At 36.8% G+C, this 13,751-nt stretch overlaps 1 protein-coding gene across 3 annotated transcripts in view; it reads left to right on the forward strand.

Moving 5' to 3' along the window:
- The window catches only part of LOC123018489 (nucleolar complex protein 3 homolog), a 29,712-nt gene that overhangs the window by 11,730 nt on the left and 4,231 nt on the right, over window positions 1-13,751 (forward strand). For all 3 annotated transcript variants that reach the window (XM_044420650.1, XM_044420649.1, XM_044420651.1), the window contains exons 9-18: window positions 601-776; window positions 877-1,005; window positions 1,263-1,394; window positions 2,264-2,344; window positions 4,996-5,096; window positions 5,239-5,311; window positions 6,371-6,434; window positions 6,787-6,858; window positions 7,669-7,850; window positions 12,506-12,634. In XM_044420650.1, coding sequence (XP_044276585.1) covers window positions 601-776; window positions 877-1,005; window positions 1,263-1,394; window positions 2,264-2,344; window positions 4,996-5,096; window positions 5,239-5,311; window positions 6,371-6,434; window positions 6,787-6,858; window positions 7,669-7,850; window positions 12,506-12,634 — 1,139 coding nt within the window. The remainder of the gene's footprint in view (window positions 1-600; window positions 777-876; window positions 1,006-1,262; window positions 1,395-2,263; window positions 2,345-4,995; window positions 5,097-5,238; window positions 5,312-6,370; window positions 6,435-6,786; window positions 6,859-7,668; window positions 7,851-12,505; window positions 12,635-13,751) is intronic.

The raw sequence follows: 13,751 nt of genomic DNA on the forward strand, positions 1-13,751 counted from the left end.
TTTTCAGTCTTCTCCTGTTATGTGGAGTATTTAAATAAGATTTAAATATTAATCCAGGTGTGGCTTTGGATGGCCTTAAGTGTCCTGCGAAGTGATTCAGTGAAGCAAATGGCTGGACTTTAAGCCAAGTTTTTGAGGAAAATAAAACATAAGATGCTAAATCTTCTTCCAAATACCAAGATCAAAAATTACCAGGAACAAATGGTTATGGGGGAATCTATGAATCCAGTTGTATCAGTCCGCTAATTGAGCTTTTGCTGTATGAAGCACTCTTGCTTGATTTTCTGAGATCTCCCTGTTCTGCTTCAACTATCTGTGCCTCAGACCAGCCCTGTCAGGAGGGTCCCCTGCACCCTGGATAGGTATTTTATAGGGCCTATGGGGATGTCAGCTTCTGTAAGCTCTCTTTCATTGGTGTAGCATTGAAACACCAGTAGTATAAAGGAAAAAGTGTGGTATAAAGGAAAAAGGGAGGCTTGATTCTAAACTCATTGATATATCACCATGGCAGGAATTATGCACATTTTTTGTTAAAGAATATTAATAACTAGGGAGTTTGGGTAGAGAAGATACTCAGACTTTGTACAATCTTTCATCTAGACTGGAAGCAAAGGAAGCTGAAGAAAAGCAATGTGATTTCACTAAAGGCATACAAAGGCCTTGCAGAGGTTGCTGTGAAGTGTTTATGTGAGCTGCTGGTAACCATGCCTCATTTCAACTTCCACAATAACATTATAGTACTCATAGTACCACTCATGAATGATGCTTCAAAACAGGTTGGTGTTGCATATTGACTCTGATATCAGTGCTTACTACTATACTGAAAGGGTTGATTTTTACAAGGCAAACCTTTAATTGAGATGTTCAATTTCCTAGATCTCTGAAATGTGCTGTGATGCAGTAAAAAGCCTCTTCAAACAGGATAAGCTGGGCTTTGCCTCTCTTGGTGTGGTGAAGGTAATTTCTGGCCTTGTGAAAAGCAGGAATTATGATGTTAGACCTGAGGTAAGTTTCTGGAGTAGGTTTTTAAAGGTTGGTTGGTTTCACTCCCTTTCATAGGGTAATTAAAATGTTTTTAAATATTTGCATTAGCTATACTTCCAGAGAAAAGCTTATGTTGTGTGCATATTGTAACTGTTTCAGTTCTTCAAGAGCTATTGGCAAGGATGGGAGCTAGCATTTGTATATGAAAAAGAAATCATATCAAGAAGTTTTGGGTTTTTTTTTAATAAACTTGAGAAATGTTTGTGGATTATTTATAGGTATTGAAGACTCTACTTCACCTAAGAATTAAGGAAGTAGAAGTAAAAAAAGATGCAGAAGACATCATTCCAAAGAAGAAATTTATGTCCTATAAAGAAAAAAGGAAGAATTTGTCAAGGATGCAAAGAAAGGTATTTTATACTATATACTGAACAAACTTTTCTTGAATTTCATTAGTGAAGGTGTGAGTACCCTGCTTGTTTTGACTTAGATCCAAACAAGTATGAGTTCAGTTGTCCAAGGAGACTAAGTTACTGTTTCTCAAACAGCACTTCCTGTGGCAATCTCTTGAACTGAGGGGTCTTCCAGAAGCAGCTTGTATCATGACCTTGTGAAAGAGCAGCAGCTATTTGAGAAGTTCTGTAACCTGAACACTGAACACATGCTGATGTTCTTGGGTTTGTCTAAATTAGTTGTTTAGATAATTGTATTGGGATCCTTAATCATCACCTGGCCAGGGTTATAGAATGCTGAACAGAAATCTGTTAGCATGCTGCAAAGCACAGCTTTGCATATTGTATTGATTCCTTCTCCTTGCTGCACACCATTGCCTTATTTCTTGTCCTTTTGGATGAAATTATTTAACTGAACAAATCCTTGAATTATTAAAAAAAAACCCTTTATGGAGAACTGAAAACAGTACCCTATCCCTTATCTCTGAGTCAGTTTGTATAGTGATATTTTCAGTTATCCAGACCATTCTTTCAAGGGTCCAGACTATGGTATGGGCATACATGCTCTCATAGTTTCCATTCCTGGTCTGGAGAGTAAGTGCAAAGTAATTAGACAAGATGAGATGGTAAACTTTATGGATTGTCCGAATTGGGAAGTAACTAACTGGATCAGAGTGTATAAGAGGAATAAGAGATATGGCACACTCCTGACCTTTCAGATTTCAAACCATGGTTTGGAAGATTCAAAATTTTACACATGAGCTGATTCAGTGATTAAAAATAGTTTTATCACTATTGTCTGAATATTTGTTTCCTTCCATTTTCAGTGGAAGAAAGCAGAAGAGAAACTGGAGCAAGAACTCTTAGAAGTAGAAGCTTCAGAAAGTGCAGAGAAAAAATTGAAACTGGTAAGTATCTCTGCACCTATGTGTAGTAAAAGAAGACCAAATCCTGCAAAATATCAACTGTATTCCAAATTATCTTTTTAATTCTGTTGTACATCAGAAATTGGAAACAGAGCAAGTCAGAAGAAGCCTCCTGGGCCATCTAGTCTGACCCCCAGCTCCAACTAACTCTGCTCATGACATGCCTACCATGTGCATGTCCAGCCTAGTAGAAACATAGAAACCTAATAAAAACATAGAAATTAGGGGATTTTGGTAGGTAGAGGTGCATGCATTGTAAATGTAAGAGCCGGTAGAATTTGATCTCATTGTAGAAATTGGTGCTTGCTTTTTACAATATCTTAGAATGAGGTAGTCTAATTTCAGAATCCCTCTGCATACTATCAGTTCAAACCTCTCAAAGAGTTCTACTCCTTGCTTGGTTGGATGAGAGAGTGCCTGAGTTCACATGACACTGATAAGCTACATAGTGGGGGTTGTTTGCAAAGCAACCCACATTGTGACTGATAGATGATTGAGCTTACTATGGCTTCTTTTCATTCGCCTTCTCCCCTTCCTTCCCCATCCCCTAGTCTTCCAGCAGCTATCAGGAGCCTGTGTGGCAGATTTTATTTGTTCTCCTTTCATTCTCTATCCCCTTTTGTCAATGTTCTTTTTTCATGGAGTTTTTTATCACTACTAGTTACAGCTGCTCTGATGATGTTCAAGTGGCACTTTAAATGAATTTGCACCAGCTTGTTATCCTTTTTTGGTGTGGGGCTGCAAAAATGGGCACTATTGTTATTTCAGAGCTTTGCAAGTCTGCACCTATAAAAGGTCAAAGTACAGAGGCTTTTTTGGCCAATGTTCTGCTGAGGGTGTATTATCAATGGGAAAATAGGCAGCATCCATGGATATTGACTAAGCAACGCTGCATGTAGATTACTTTGCCTACAGCTGACCATAATCAGTTGGGGAGCTAGCAGTTGAAAAACAAAGAGACAAAAGTATTTCCCCCAGAGTGATGAGTACATCTCCCCTTTTTGGGTGTGATCCCCTAGTTAGATGGTGTGGTGCCTCTCTACTTTTTACAAGATCTTTGAGCCTCTAGGTCTGGGTGGTCCAACATGTGGTCCTGGTGGCCTTGTTCTGTAGCCCACTTGCTGCTTGGAGCCCCCTCGTTCTCCTCCAGTCCAGTTTCCAGTAATAGCATGGGCATGATTATGATGAACTCTCCCAAGGCTGTCTTCCCATCTCGTCCTGTCCCATGGGACCTCACTCCTGCTGAGGAACGTAAAGGCACTAAGGAGCTGAGTTGTCATGAGGCCTCTGTCCCCTCCCGATGCCTTGGTCTGTTTGCTTGGCATGAGCAGATGACATGTACTCTGTACAAGAATAACTTGCATCCATTTTAAAAATGAAAAATCCTATAAACTAAGAAACAGAATGTAAGAACCTTTGAGAATTTTATGTTTGAAATGAATCTAAGCATATATAAACAAATAGGAAGTCTCCAAATCGTCCAGAACAATCTACATCTCCAGGGAGATCAGGGTTACTTAGAGCTTCGTATTGTAACCATTAATTAGTATAGTCATTTTTGCTGTATCTTAGAGCATTTCTTATTGTTGACAGTTAGGAGGAAGGTTCTTTCATACCCTGAGCTGCAAACGACAATTTAATAACAGCAAGAAACTGCATTGAAGACTTCCATTGCATTGTTGTAGTGAAAGCCTATATTCTGCTATAACTCGTCAGTGCCCCCTTGTTCATCTGGTATATAGGTAGCATATCAGGAAGACTAAATAAGCCAGATATTAACATTGGTTCACCAATAAACATTTGCACTGTAAACTCTCTCTTCCATTCACAATTTGTCCGGGTTTAGCCAAGAGAGCATGACTTATCATAACACTCCCAACTTCTGGTGCTTTATCTTTACATCAGACTTGGATTGAACAGCCTTTCAAATAGAGGATGCCATGAAATGGAGTATTGTTTTCTGTAAAGTAAGATACAGGAACATCCTTTCCTGGAGCCCTGGCTCCACTGCATCATTATTTAACAAAATGGGACATCTCTGAAAAGCTATGGAGTAAGCAAAAGAAGTATTCTTTCAAGAAAACGAGCCAGCCTAACAAACTTCAGGTCATGTGTAGATTCTTCATTGGGAAAATTCAGTGTGATCAAAATTTGATAATGCTACAAGAGGCAGGAGCTTTAAGGCCAAGCATATCAAACCTGGTCACAATTTCTCTGAAGAAAAAGGATCTACATGGTTGTTTGACCTGGCTTGTATTACAGAGCCCTGGGTGGCAGACGTGGGAGAATTATGCTTGCTCAGCTCTGCCCCCAAAAGATTACTCATGAGTATGTAGCCCTAAACAGAAAGAAGGTTGCTCAGCCATGCTCTAGACAACGTTAGGGTACAATAACAGATTAGCGGTCTGTTCATTCTTAGCAATTCAGTAATTGCAGGTTTATAAAATTACAGATTACAGTAATGGTGGTTATGTCAGATAATTAGGGACTGATTTCACAAGGAATTATTGAGCTCTTGGAAAGATGTAAATAGCTTTGGATTAATGACTTCAAAATTTCATTAAGCATGAATAGAGCTCAACTGAAATGAAGTCAGTATATTCAATATATGTTTGTGTGGCTTTCCCTTACAGCATACAGAAACGTTGAATATAGTATTTTTAACTTACTTTCGGATATTAAAGAAAGCGCAGAAGTCACCCGTTTTGCCTGCTGTGTTGGAAGGTCTTGCAAAGTAAGGATTTCAAAGTAATTTGGGGTACTAATCCTTTTGAAAGTTACTAAATATGCACTTCATATTAATAAAAAATTAAAATTATTTGTGTTTGGAAGATGAATCTTTTACAAAAACATGGTTTTAATTCTCTTGCTTTTAGGTTTGCCCACCTCATAAACTTGGAATTTTTTGATGACCTTTTGCTTGTTCTACATTCCCTTATTGTGTCAGGGGTAAGTTTGTTTCTGCTCAGATCACTCTTAGTCTATGGTAGGGGTCCTCAAACTTTTTCATTGGGGGCCAGTTCACTGTCCCTCAGACTGTTGTGGGGCTGGACTATAGTTTGAAAAAAAAAATGAACAAATTCCTATGCACATTAAAAATTAATTAAATTAAAATAAATATAAAAATTAACATTTAAAAAATAATTTTAAAATGTTTGCTCCGCTTGCTTGGGCTGCAGCAGAAGCCCAAGATGCTGCTGTGCCGCCCACCAAAAGGGAGAGCATGACACGAGGGGGACCCATGAGGGCGCTTGCCTCGGTCAAGGCCTTTCTGGCTCCTCACTGCCACCCTGCTTCCAAGCTGGAGGAAGGTCCCCCTTGCAGGTACTCGCCCAGCTCTGAGAGGGGGAGAAGCGGGAGGCTGGAGAGGCGGGTGTGGGATGCCTCCCCTGGCTGGGAGAGGGCCATGAGGAGGGAAGTAAGGGCTGCTTTCCATGGGCCAAGGCGAGGGGAGGCAAGGGACCATGCCACGGCCTCTCCCTGCCACGCCCGCGCCTGGGCTCAGCGAGGCAGCCACAGCTTTCTCAGAGAACGTTGCAGCAGAGGCGCGGAAGCCCAGGCCCCGCTCCACCTCAGCCTGTCCACCCTTGGGCTTGGCAAGGCGCTCACAGTCCGGGGATGTGGCTCACATAATTAAACATAGATTTAAAAAGTTGTATTTTTCTTACCTTCAATCATTTTTTAGTTTCTCCGTCTCTCTCTCCTCTCTTCTGTTTCCCGCTCTATAGTCCCGCTCTGTATGTGTGTGCAGTGGGTGTGGGGGAGAGCTGGTGTACATGCAGTTGAGCTGTTACAATTTGGCACATGCGCTGGCTTTCTGCTCAGTTTCAAAGAACACCTGCGCCAGCTCAGAGCTTTCAGACTCGCTCAGAGATCCTTTTCTCTGAGCAAGTCCAAAAGCTCTGAGATGGGGTGGATAAATGAGCATGGTGGGCTGGATGCGGCCTGTGGCCCGTCGTTTGAGGACCCATGGTCTATGCCTTTGTGATTAATTTCTTGTATTTATAGGTGTTAAGCCACAGAGAGAGCCTCCATTGCATTCTTTCTGCATTTCATATTTTGTCTGGTCAAGGTAAGCCAGTTTGATTTACGTGATGACTTTGACTTTTGTGATTGGCTTGAATTGATCTGTTGTTTTGCATGGTAAACTTGAGAGGGATCAAGGAAAGGCTTTAATCAAGGAGAGTAATCCAGGATGTAGCAAGATGGAGTTGGCAGAGGACAGGAAGAAGGTAGTTTTCAGTTGGAATAGAGGTAGGTTCAGTGGTTTTACTGTTGTGTTTGTTTTCTTTACGGAATACATGTTCTGATCAGGTCTGCTTGTATACTGAATCATATAGAGTTGTTTCTTGCTACTTGGGAAGTGGCATACTTAACAATATTGCCAGCTACAGAAACAAACTTAACTGTATTATTTTGGATAGGTGATGTCCTTAATGTTGACCCTTTGAAGTTCTACACATACCTTTATAAGACATTACTTAACCTACATGCAGGTAATTATTGATTTCAACATGTTTTAATATAGTTGGTATATTCTTACTATCTAACTGTTGTTTCATGGGATGTCAGTAGTTGAAATGACATTGCTATATAATAGTTGAGTTTATAGTACCTTTCTAGTAGAGAGAATTGTTTGTTGAGTGCTGCCTTTTATATTTTTTGGGATAGATGGATTGAAAATTGCATGCCTTGAGTTTGTAGAAATATGTGGTATGTATTACTTTGGCCCATCAGCAAACAAATGCACTTTTAAATAATTCTCAGTGTAAAGAGGGTGGTGACTAGAGGGCGGGCCTTTTCAGTTGTGGCACCCTGACTGAGGAATCAGCTCCCCAAAGAGATGTGCCTGCTGCCTGCTATCTGTTCCTTTTGGCACCAGGCAAAAAGCTTTTTATTTACCCAGCATTTAATAGTTAAATGATTTTAATTCTTTTAAAACCAGTTCTAACTCTGTATTTATGTTGTGTTTATTGTTCTGCTGCTGTACTTTGGACACTTGAATGTGGTTGTTTTTACATCATGTATATTAGATTGTAATGTTACTGATTTTATCATTTGATGTTTTATTTTGTACTGTTGGTTTTACTTTGAACAACCCAGACAGCTGTTTTGGGCTTATGGGCAGTATAAATTTAAATAAATAAATAAAATCTTTTGTTCAATTTTGCAGTGTCCTTCTCTACTAAATAACTAATTCTTAATTCATGAGCCTTTCCTCAATAAATTAAAGGGACAGGATGCTTTCTGCTAGTTTCTAGCTATACTTTTATACTTAAGTGTATTTTGATTTGTTTGTGTTTAAGGTGCTACAAATGAAGAAGTGGCCATACTGTTGGAATGCCTGGATTTAATGCTCACCAAACGTAGGAAACAGGTTTCACAGCAGAGAGCTCTTGCATTTATAAAGCGCCTGTGCACCTTAGCACTCCATGTCCTTCCAAATTCCAGCATTGGGATCTTGGCAACCAATAGAACTTTAATACATGTAAGTTCTTAGTAACATGGGTGCTACTAGACCTGTTCATGCATCTCCACTGGATTCTGAAAAGTTAAGATGTTGCCTAAAAGCTCACACTATTAAAATTTGTGCATTATAGCATTTGAAAAAGTCATACCATGACAATTTCCCCCCTCCCGCCAGAGTCATTGAGAATTCCACTCCATTTGGGTTATATGGGGTTTGACAAGCCAGCATTCCCACCCTGTGGTTTTCATCTGTTTTTTCCTTCTGTTATTTTTATTTCATTTCATTTCTATACCGCCCATAATTGAAGCTCTCTGGTCTACCTTTATCTATATAATGTTTATTATATATGTTTCTATAGTAAATATATAGGACAAGGGCTTGCATAACATGGTTTACTAAATCAATATTCTGATAAAATTCAGTTCTTTCTTAGCCACACCAGGTAATGTGAATAGATGTTTGTGAGCCGTAACGGACTGAATAAGGGTGAACAGGCAAGATGGCAAGATTAATCAGCGATGGCAGTGGTCTATGAGGAGCTTGGTTCACAGGAATACCCTTGTATACATTCAGCATCAGCTGCTATCAGGAGTACCTTTTACCAGCTTAGGAGGGTATGCTTCCTGTGGCTGCAGTTGGAAAATGCTAGCTGGACATAGATGCTTTGAATAACCTCCAAGCTGGACTACCATAATAAATGCCAGAAATTTCAATTTGTGGGAGCCAAAGTGGGTTTCTTAAACCAACATTGGAAAAAAACTACACTTGTTTTCCAATTAGATTCAGGATACAAATCAGAGTGCTGAATTTAACCCTTTAACACCTCAAATGTCCTAGTTCATACTAGATACCTTAGGAGATAAGGCCAAAACATTTGAGGGCGCTCTCATTCATGGACCATCTTTATTTGAAATCAGACTGGTGATTGAGTCTTCTTCGCATCTATTCTTTGGAATTCAGAGAAGCTAGACTTTTTATTTTTTCATCAAATTTCCTAACACTATTTGCTAATAATTCTATGACAAGCAGTATTGGAGAAAGAGGACATCCTTGTCTACTACCTCAGCCTAGGAGCATTTGCTCTGTTACACCAACATTTACTATTACATTTGCTACATTGGGTGAATATAATTGTTCAATTACACTTTTAAATCATTTACCAAATCCTGATGCTTCTATTAATATCTTTATTGATGGCCATTTCACACAATCGAAAGCTTTAAAGATATCTAGGAATATTATACCAGCTCTTGCACCTTTATCTATAAACTCTAATATATTCAAGACTCTTGTAGTTAGATCTGCCATCTCTCTCCCTGTTATAAAGCCATTTTGATTCATTTGAATAAATTTATCATAAATTTATTCTATTTTTCAATATTGCTGTAAAAATTTTGTGTCCTGATTTATCAGTGCTGTAGTTCTATAAGACCCTGGATTGGTCAAATCTTTATCAGACTTAGGAATCAGAACTCTTGTAGAATATTTCCAAAATGCTGGCATAAATAAAATCTTTCTAGTATTTTATTAAAGCTTTTTTTTGTGTCAAATTAATTTTTTATAGTATTCTGTTCCTAACACATCCATCCCAGGAGATTTCCCTCTTTTTAAGTTATTAATACTTTCTTCTAGTTCTTCCTCTCTGATTGTTTGCTCACTTATGGCTACATTCTTCTGTTTTAGCTTTTCCCCAACATTTTTCTCTATGTACAATCTAACTTTATCTAGATTCTCCCCCTGTATATGACCATGAAAAACTTAAAAAATATTCCTAATTTATCTCGTTAGATTACACTTCCAATTTTCATCCCTAACTGCTCCAATTGAATGTTTAAATTTCTTTTGTTGTGCGGAATTGGCCAAAATCCTTTAACTTTTATTACTAAAGTCAGAATAATTCCTGTTCAAATATATTAAGTTTCTCTGCACTTTTTTTACTTCCACATTTCCTAATTCCTTTTTTTAGCTTGTATTTCTACTAGGATTCTTAGATCTCTCTTTTGTATATATTTCTTTAGTTCCTTTCTTTCCTTTTCTAAATTTTCCAATACACTAAAAAGTATAGGTTTCGAAAATGAGATTAAGATCAACTTATTTGCTGATGATACTTTATTAACAACAAAAGAATCCATTGGAAGCTATGGATCAGCTTAGATTACATTTGGAAGAATTTGAAGAGATAGCATGTTTAAGGATAAACTGGGATAAATCAGAGATGATGTTATTTTATAGTGATAAAGAAGAAAAAGAAAAAATAGTGAATTTAAGATCAAGATATCTAGGGTTATAAAGTATGTATGAATGTTAGTAAAAATGCTTAAAAAGGATAATTTTGGTAAGTTGAAAAATGAAATAAAAGAGAAAATGGTTTAATTTAGGAAGATTGGATAATCTTGGTTTGGTAGAATAGTGTTATGAAAGATGAAAATACTGCCTAAGAGAATTTTTTCTTTATGATGCTACTGATTAAAATAACAGATCAAGAGTTGCAAAATATGATTAATAAGGTTTGTAATGTGGATGAATAAGCAAGGATAAATTTAAAAAGATGGTCACAAAAGATAGAGGGATTGGGTATTCCTAATGTAAATTTATATAGCTAATAAATTGCGATATATTCTTGATATTATAGTACAGCTAAATAAGGTGAAATGGTTAAAATTAGAATCTTCCAAATTAGAAATATCCCTCATAGATCTTATGTTTAAATATGAAAAGAAAAATATTATTTAGAAGGTAGAGAATCCTTTCCTTAAAAATACACTGCAAATTTGGAACAAGCATAAGGAAAAAACTGTGCCATCAATCTCACCATTATGCCCAATTGCCAAATTAGAGGGGTTTCTATTAAACTTAATGGAGATATTAGGGAAAATGTTAAGGAATGACCAATTGGATAAATTAAAAGATTGGTTAGATAAAATGAATAAAAATGGGGAGATAAAATCCACATTGAGCAAGGAGAAAATAATTTTGTATAATATGATTCAGTTAAAAAGTTGGACAACACAATAGATAAGGAAAAGAGGTGTATGTAGGGTGCATACAAAATTTGAACATAGGATTATAGAAAAGGATAAATGAGAATATGCAGCTGAAAGGGATAGTAAGTACAATGTATAAGATATGCTTAAAAGAACAGGATAAATATGAGTCACTGAAAGCAACATGGGAAGCAGATTTGGGAAAGAATATTAGTAGTGGAGATTGGGAAAATATTTGAACAAAGAGGATATTAAAATGTATGTAAGAATGAAGGAAATTTTCTAACAAGATTATATGCAGGTGGTATCCAATGAAGTTGAATTGTATAGATAACAAATACTCCAATTAATGTTGGAGATAATGATCGTGAAGTGGGTATGTATTTCCATATGTGGTGAGACTGTAAATATATAATTTTGGAAAGTTTTTAAAAAGTGTATTAAAATACTTAGTTTAAATATAGATGGATGCCCCTGAATTGCACTACACTCAGAATTTGATCAAAATGGAGCTGAAATAAGAAGGGATAACAAATTTACTAACTTAAGCAAGATTAATTATAGCTAAGAATTGTATAGTAAATTATGATTACCAGTTGTCTTATTGGTATATAGAAGTTTTGAATTAATGACAACATGTGAAAAGGGCGTATGAAGAAAATATATTTGGGGTGTATTTGAGTCTGTCTTTAAAAAGGGGAAATGGTTCAAGCTTTCAAAAGAATCATTACAATTTTGGAAGTGGGAACTGACCTGAAATGTTTGAATAAGATTCTGGTTTTAATATGTATCATTGGTCCTGGCAATAATACATGGGAGTATTGTACTGTAAGAATTATTTTAATTATATTTAATTTTATTTTCTTCCATGTTAGATGTAAGGGGATTTATTTGTTGCATTTTAGATTGAAAAATTATTTTTTTTAAATTTGCCTTTTATTGTGCATTACAAAACAAAACCACAGTGAACAAAGGATAATGTAAAACTAAAACATTACAAGTTTTGGATATGATTTTAAAGATACACAACACTATGTACATAAATATTGCTATGTGTTAGTATATGTCAGTATACTACCATTTCAGAGAAACTGCTCTAACCAGACCAGGCTAATTCTTTGCTTTCTGGAAGTTTAATAAAAGATAGCTTCTTTCAAAAGGAATTTGGAAAGTAAGGCTGATTTTTGTTGTTCACTCTTTTAATTTAATCTGGTAGTATTTTAATTGCTGTAGTTCAAAATTGTAGTTCAGTTCTGATTTTAAATGCTGTAGCTTGGATTTTAACTGGAAGTTTCTGGTCATTGTGTTTTTTACATCTATTTTTTTTTCATTATTACAGCTTCTTGAGTCGTTTATTTTATGTAGGTGGGATACAAATTAAATATGCCTTTAATGCGATGAACAAAATGGTCTGGCCATGATGTATCCTTACCATATTATCAAAATTACTATAGCATCCATGAGAACTATTTTGTGCTAAACGAAATTGGATCATCTTTGAATTTTAGCAGTGGATAATCAGTGGCTTTTAATAATATGTATTAGGCTACATACATGTTTCCTACATTAATAATTAATCTGGGGTGAGATTAATTTATCCTCAGATGCAAACACAGTGACAACTGTAATTATTTGATTTGGTATGGAACTCTTGTAAAAAAACTAACTTCTTGTATAATTGCATTCAAGGTTTTCCCAAGAACGGACCTCCTCCTAGATAATGAATCCCAAGGGAGTGGACTTTATCTTCCTGAACTGGATGAGCCAGAATACTGCAATGCTCAGAATACAGCCCTGTGGGAATTACATATTTTGCAGGTGTGTGCTACAGAAGCCACTTGCTGAATTTGTCTGTGCTTGTTGCCTAGGAAATGCTTTTTAAAAACATTGGACAACTTTTCAATTCAAGAACAAGAATTTCCAGGATTGTTTTCTGGAATTTCACTCATTATTTTGAGTGTCATACATCACTGAATATTGATAAACCTTTTTAGCTCTGTAATCCTGCTTTGCACTTTCCCATGCTTGCTCCCTCTTTCTGAATATGCTAATTAATGGGAAAGTGATTAACCACAGGAAGCTAGTCTCTTTCTCCTTCTGTTGAGTTGCAGTTTTGATTCCTAAATTGACTTTAGGCCTTGGAGACAATCATTTTGTATTTGACGTGATCTGTTTTTGCATCTTAAAAGTTTGTGATATGTGAAACCCCTAACCATTTACTAATTAAATAGTATAAAATTGTCATTATTGAGTTTCATTCACCAGAGCTTCCATTGCTTCTGGTACTTACCCCTTGCTGTGCATTGTTTGTACAACACAGAGCGGGCAGCTACCATTGTGTTTTGCTCTGTTTTTCCAGCTGCTGCTATCTTCCTATGTACTTAACGCCACAGGTTTTTAAGCTTAATGGGAGTGTGTCTAAGGTTTAACTTTGAAATTTAGCCCTTTTTGAAGGGCTGTGCTATAGAGTTTAAGGAGCAAAGAAGATGAGTCTAAACCCATATGTGGCTACATCTTTACTTTTTTATTCTAGAGTAGATGCAGAGCCTGCAATCCAGATTCAGACCACAGTATGGTGATTGCTGGGGGTGGGTGGGTTGGTGGGGACGGGTTAAAGCCTATACTAAGAAAAAATTATGTGGCTTCCTGGATGAGAAAGGGTTGTCTGCTTGGGATCTAAATCTGTTGGTTATTGGAGTTTGTGTGCAGTGCTATGTTCTGTGAAGACAGTATTGATGGCCCAGGTAACTATAGGCCAAACTTGTGGTCAAAAATTCATTTTTAATAAATTGCATAAATATTCAGTATTTTTATTGAATGCTGTATACTGATGCTTTTCTACTTACGCTTGTTAGTCTTCAATAAATTCCCTTTTTTGGCTACGATTGACTCCTATGTGGAATAATTGCTGGTGGTTTAACTTCTCCATACCAAG

Source organism: Varanus komodoensis, unplaced genomic scaffold (genome assembly GCF_004798865.1).
Source record: "Varanus komodoensis strain SLA01 unplaced genomic scaffold, ASM479886v1 scaffold11, whole genome shotgun sequence".
Classification (NCBI taxonomy): domain Eukaryota; kingdom Metazoa; phylum Chordata; class Lepidosauria; order Squamata; family Varanidae; genus Varanus; species Varanus komodoensis.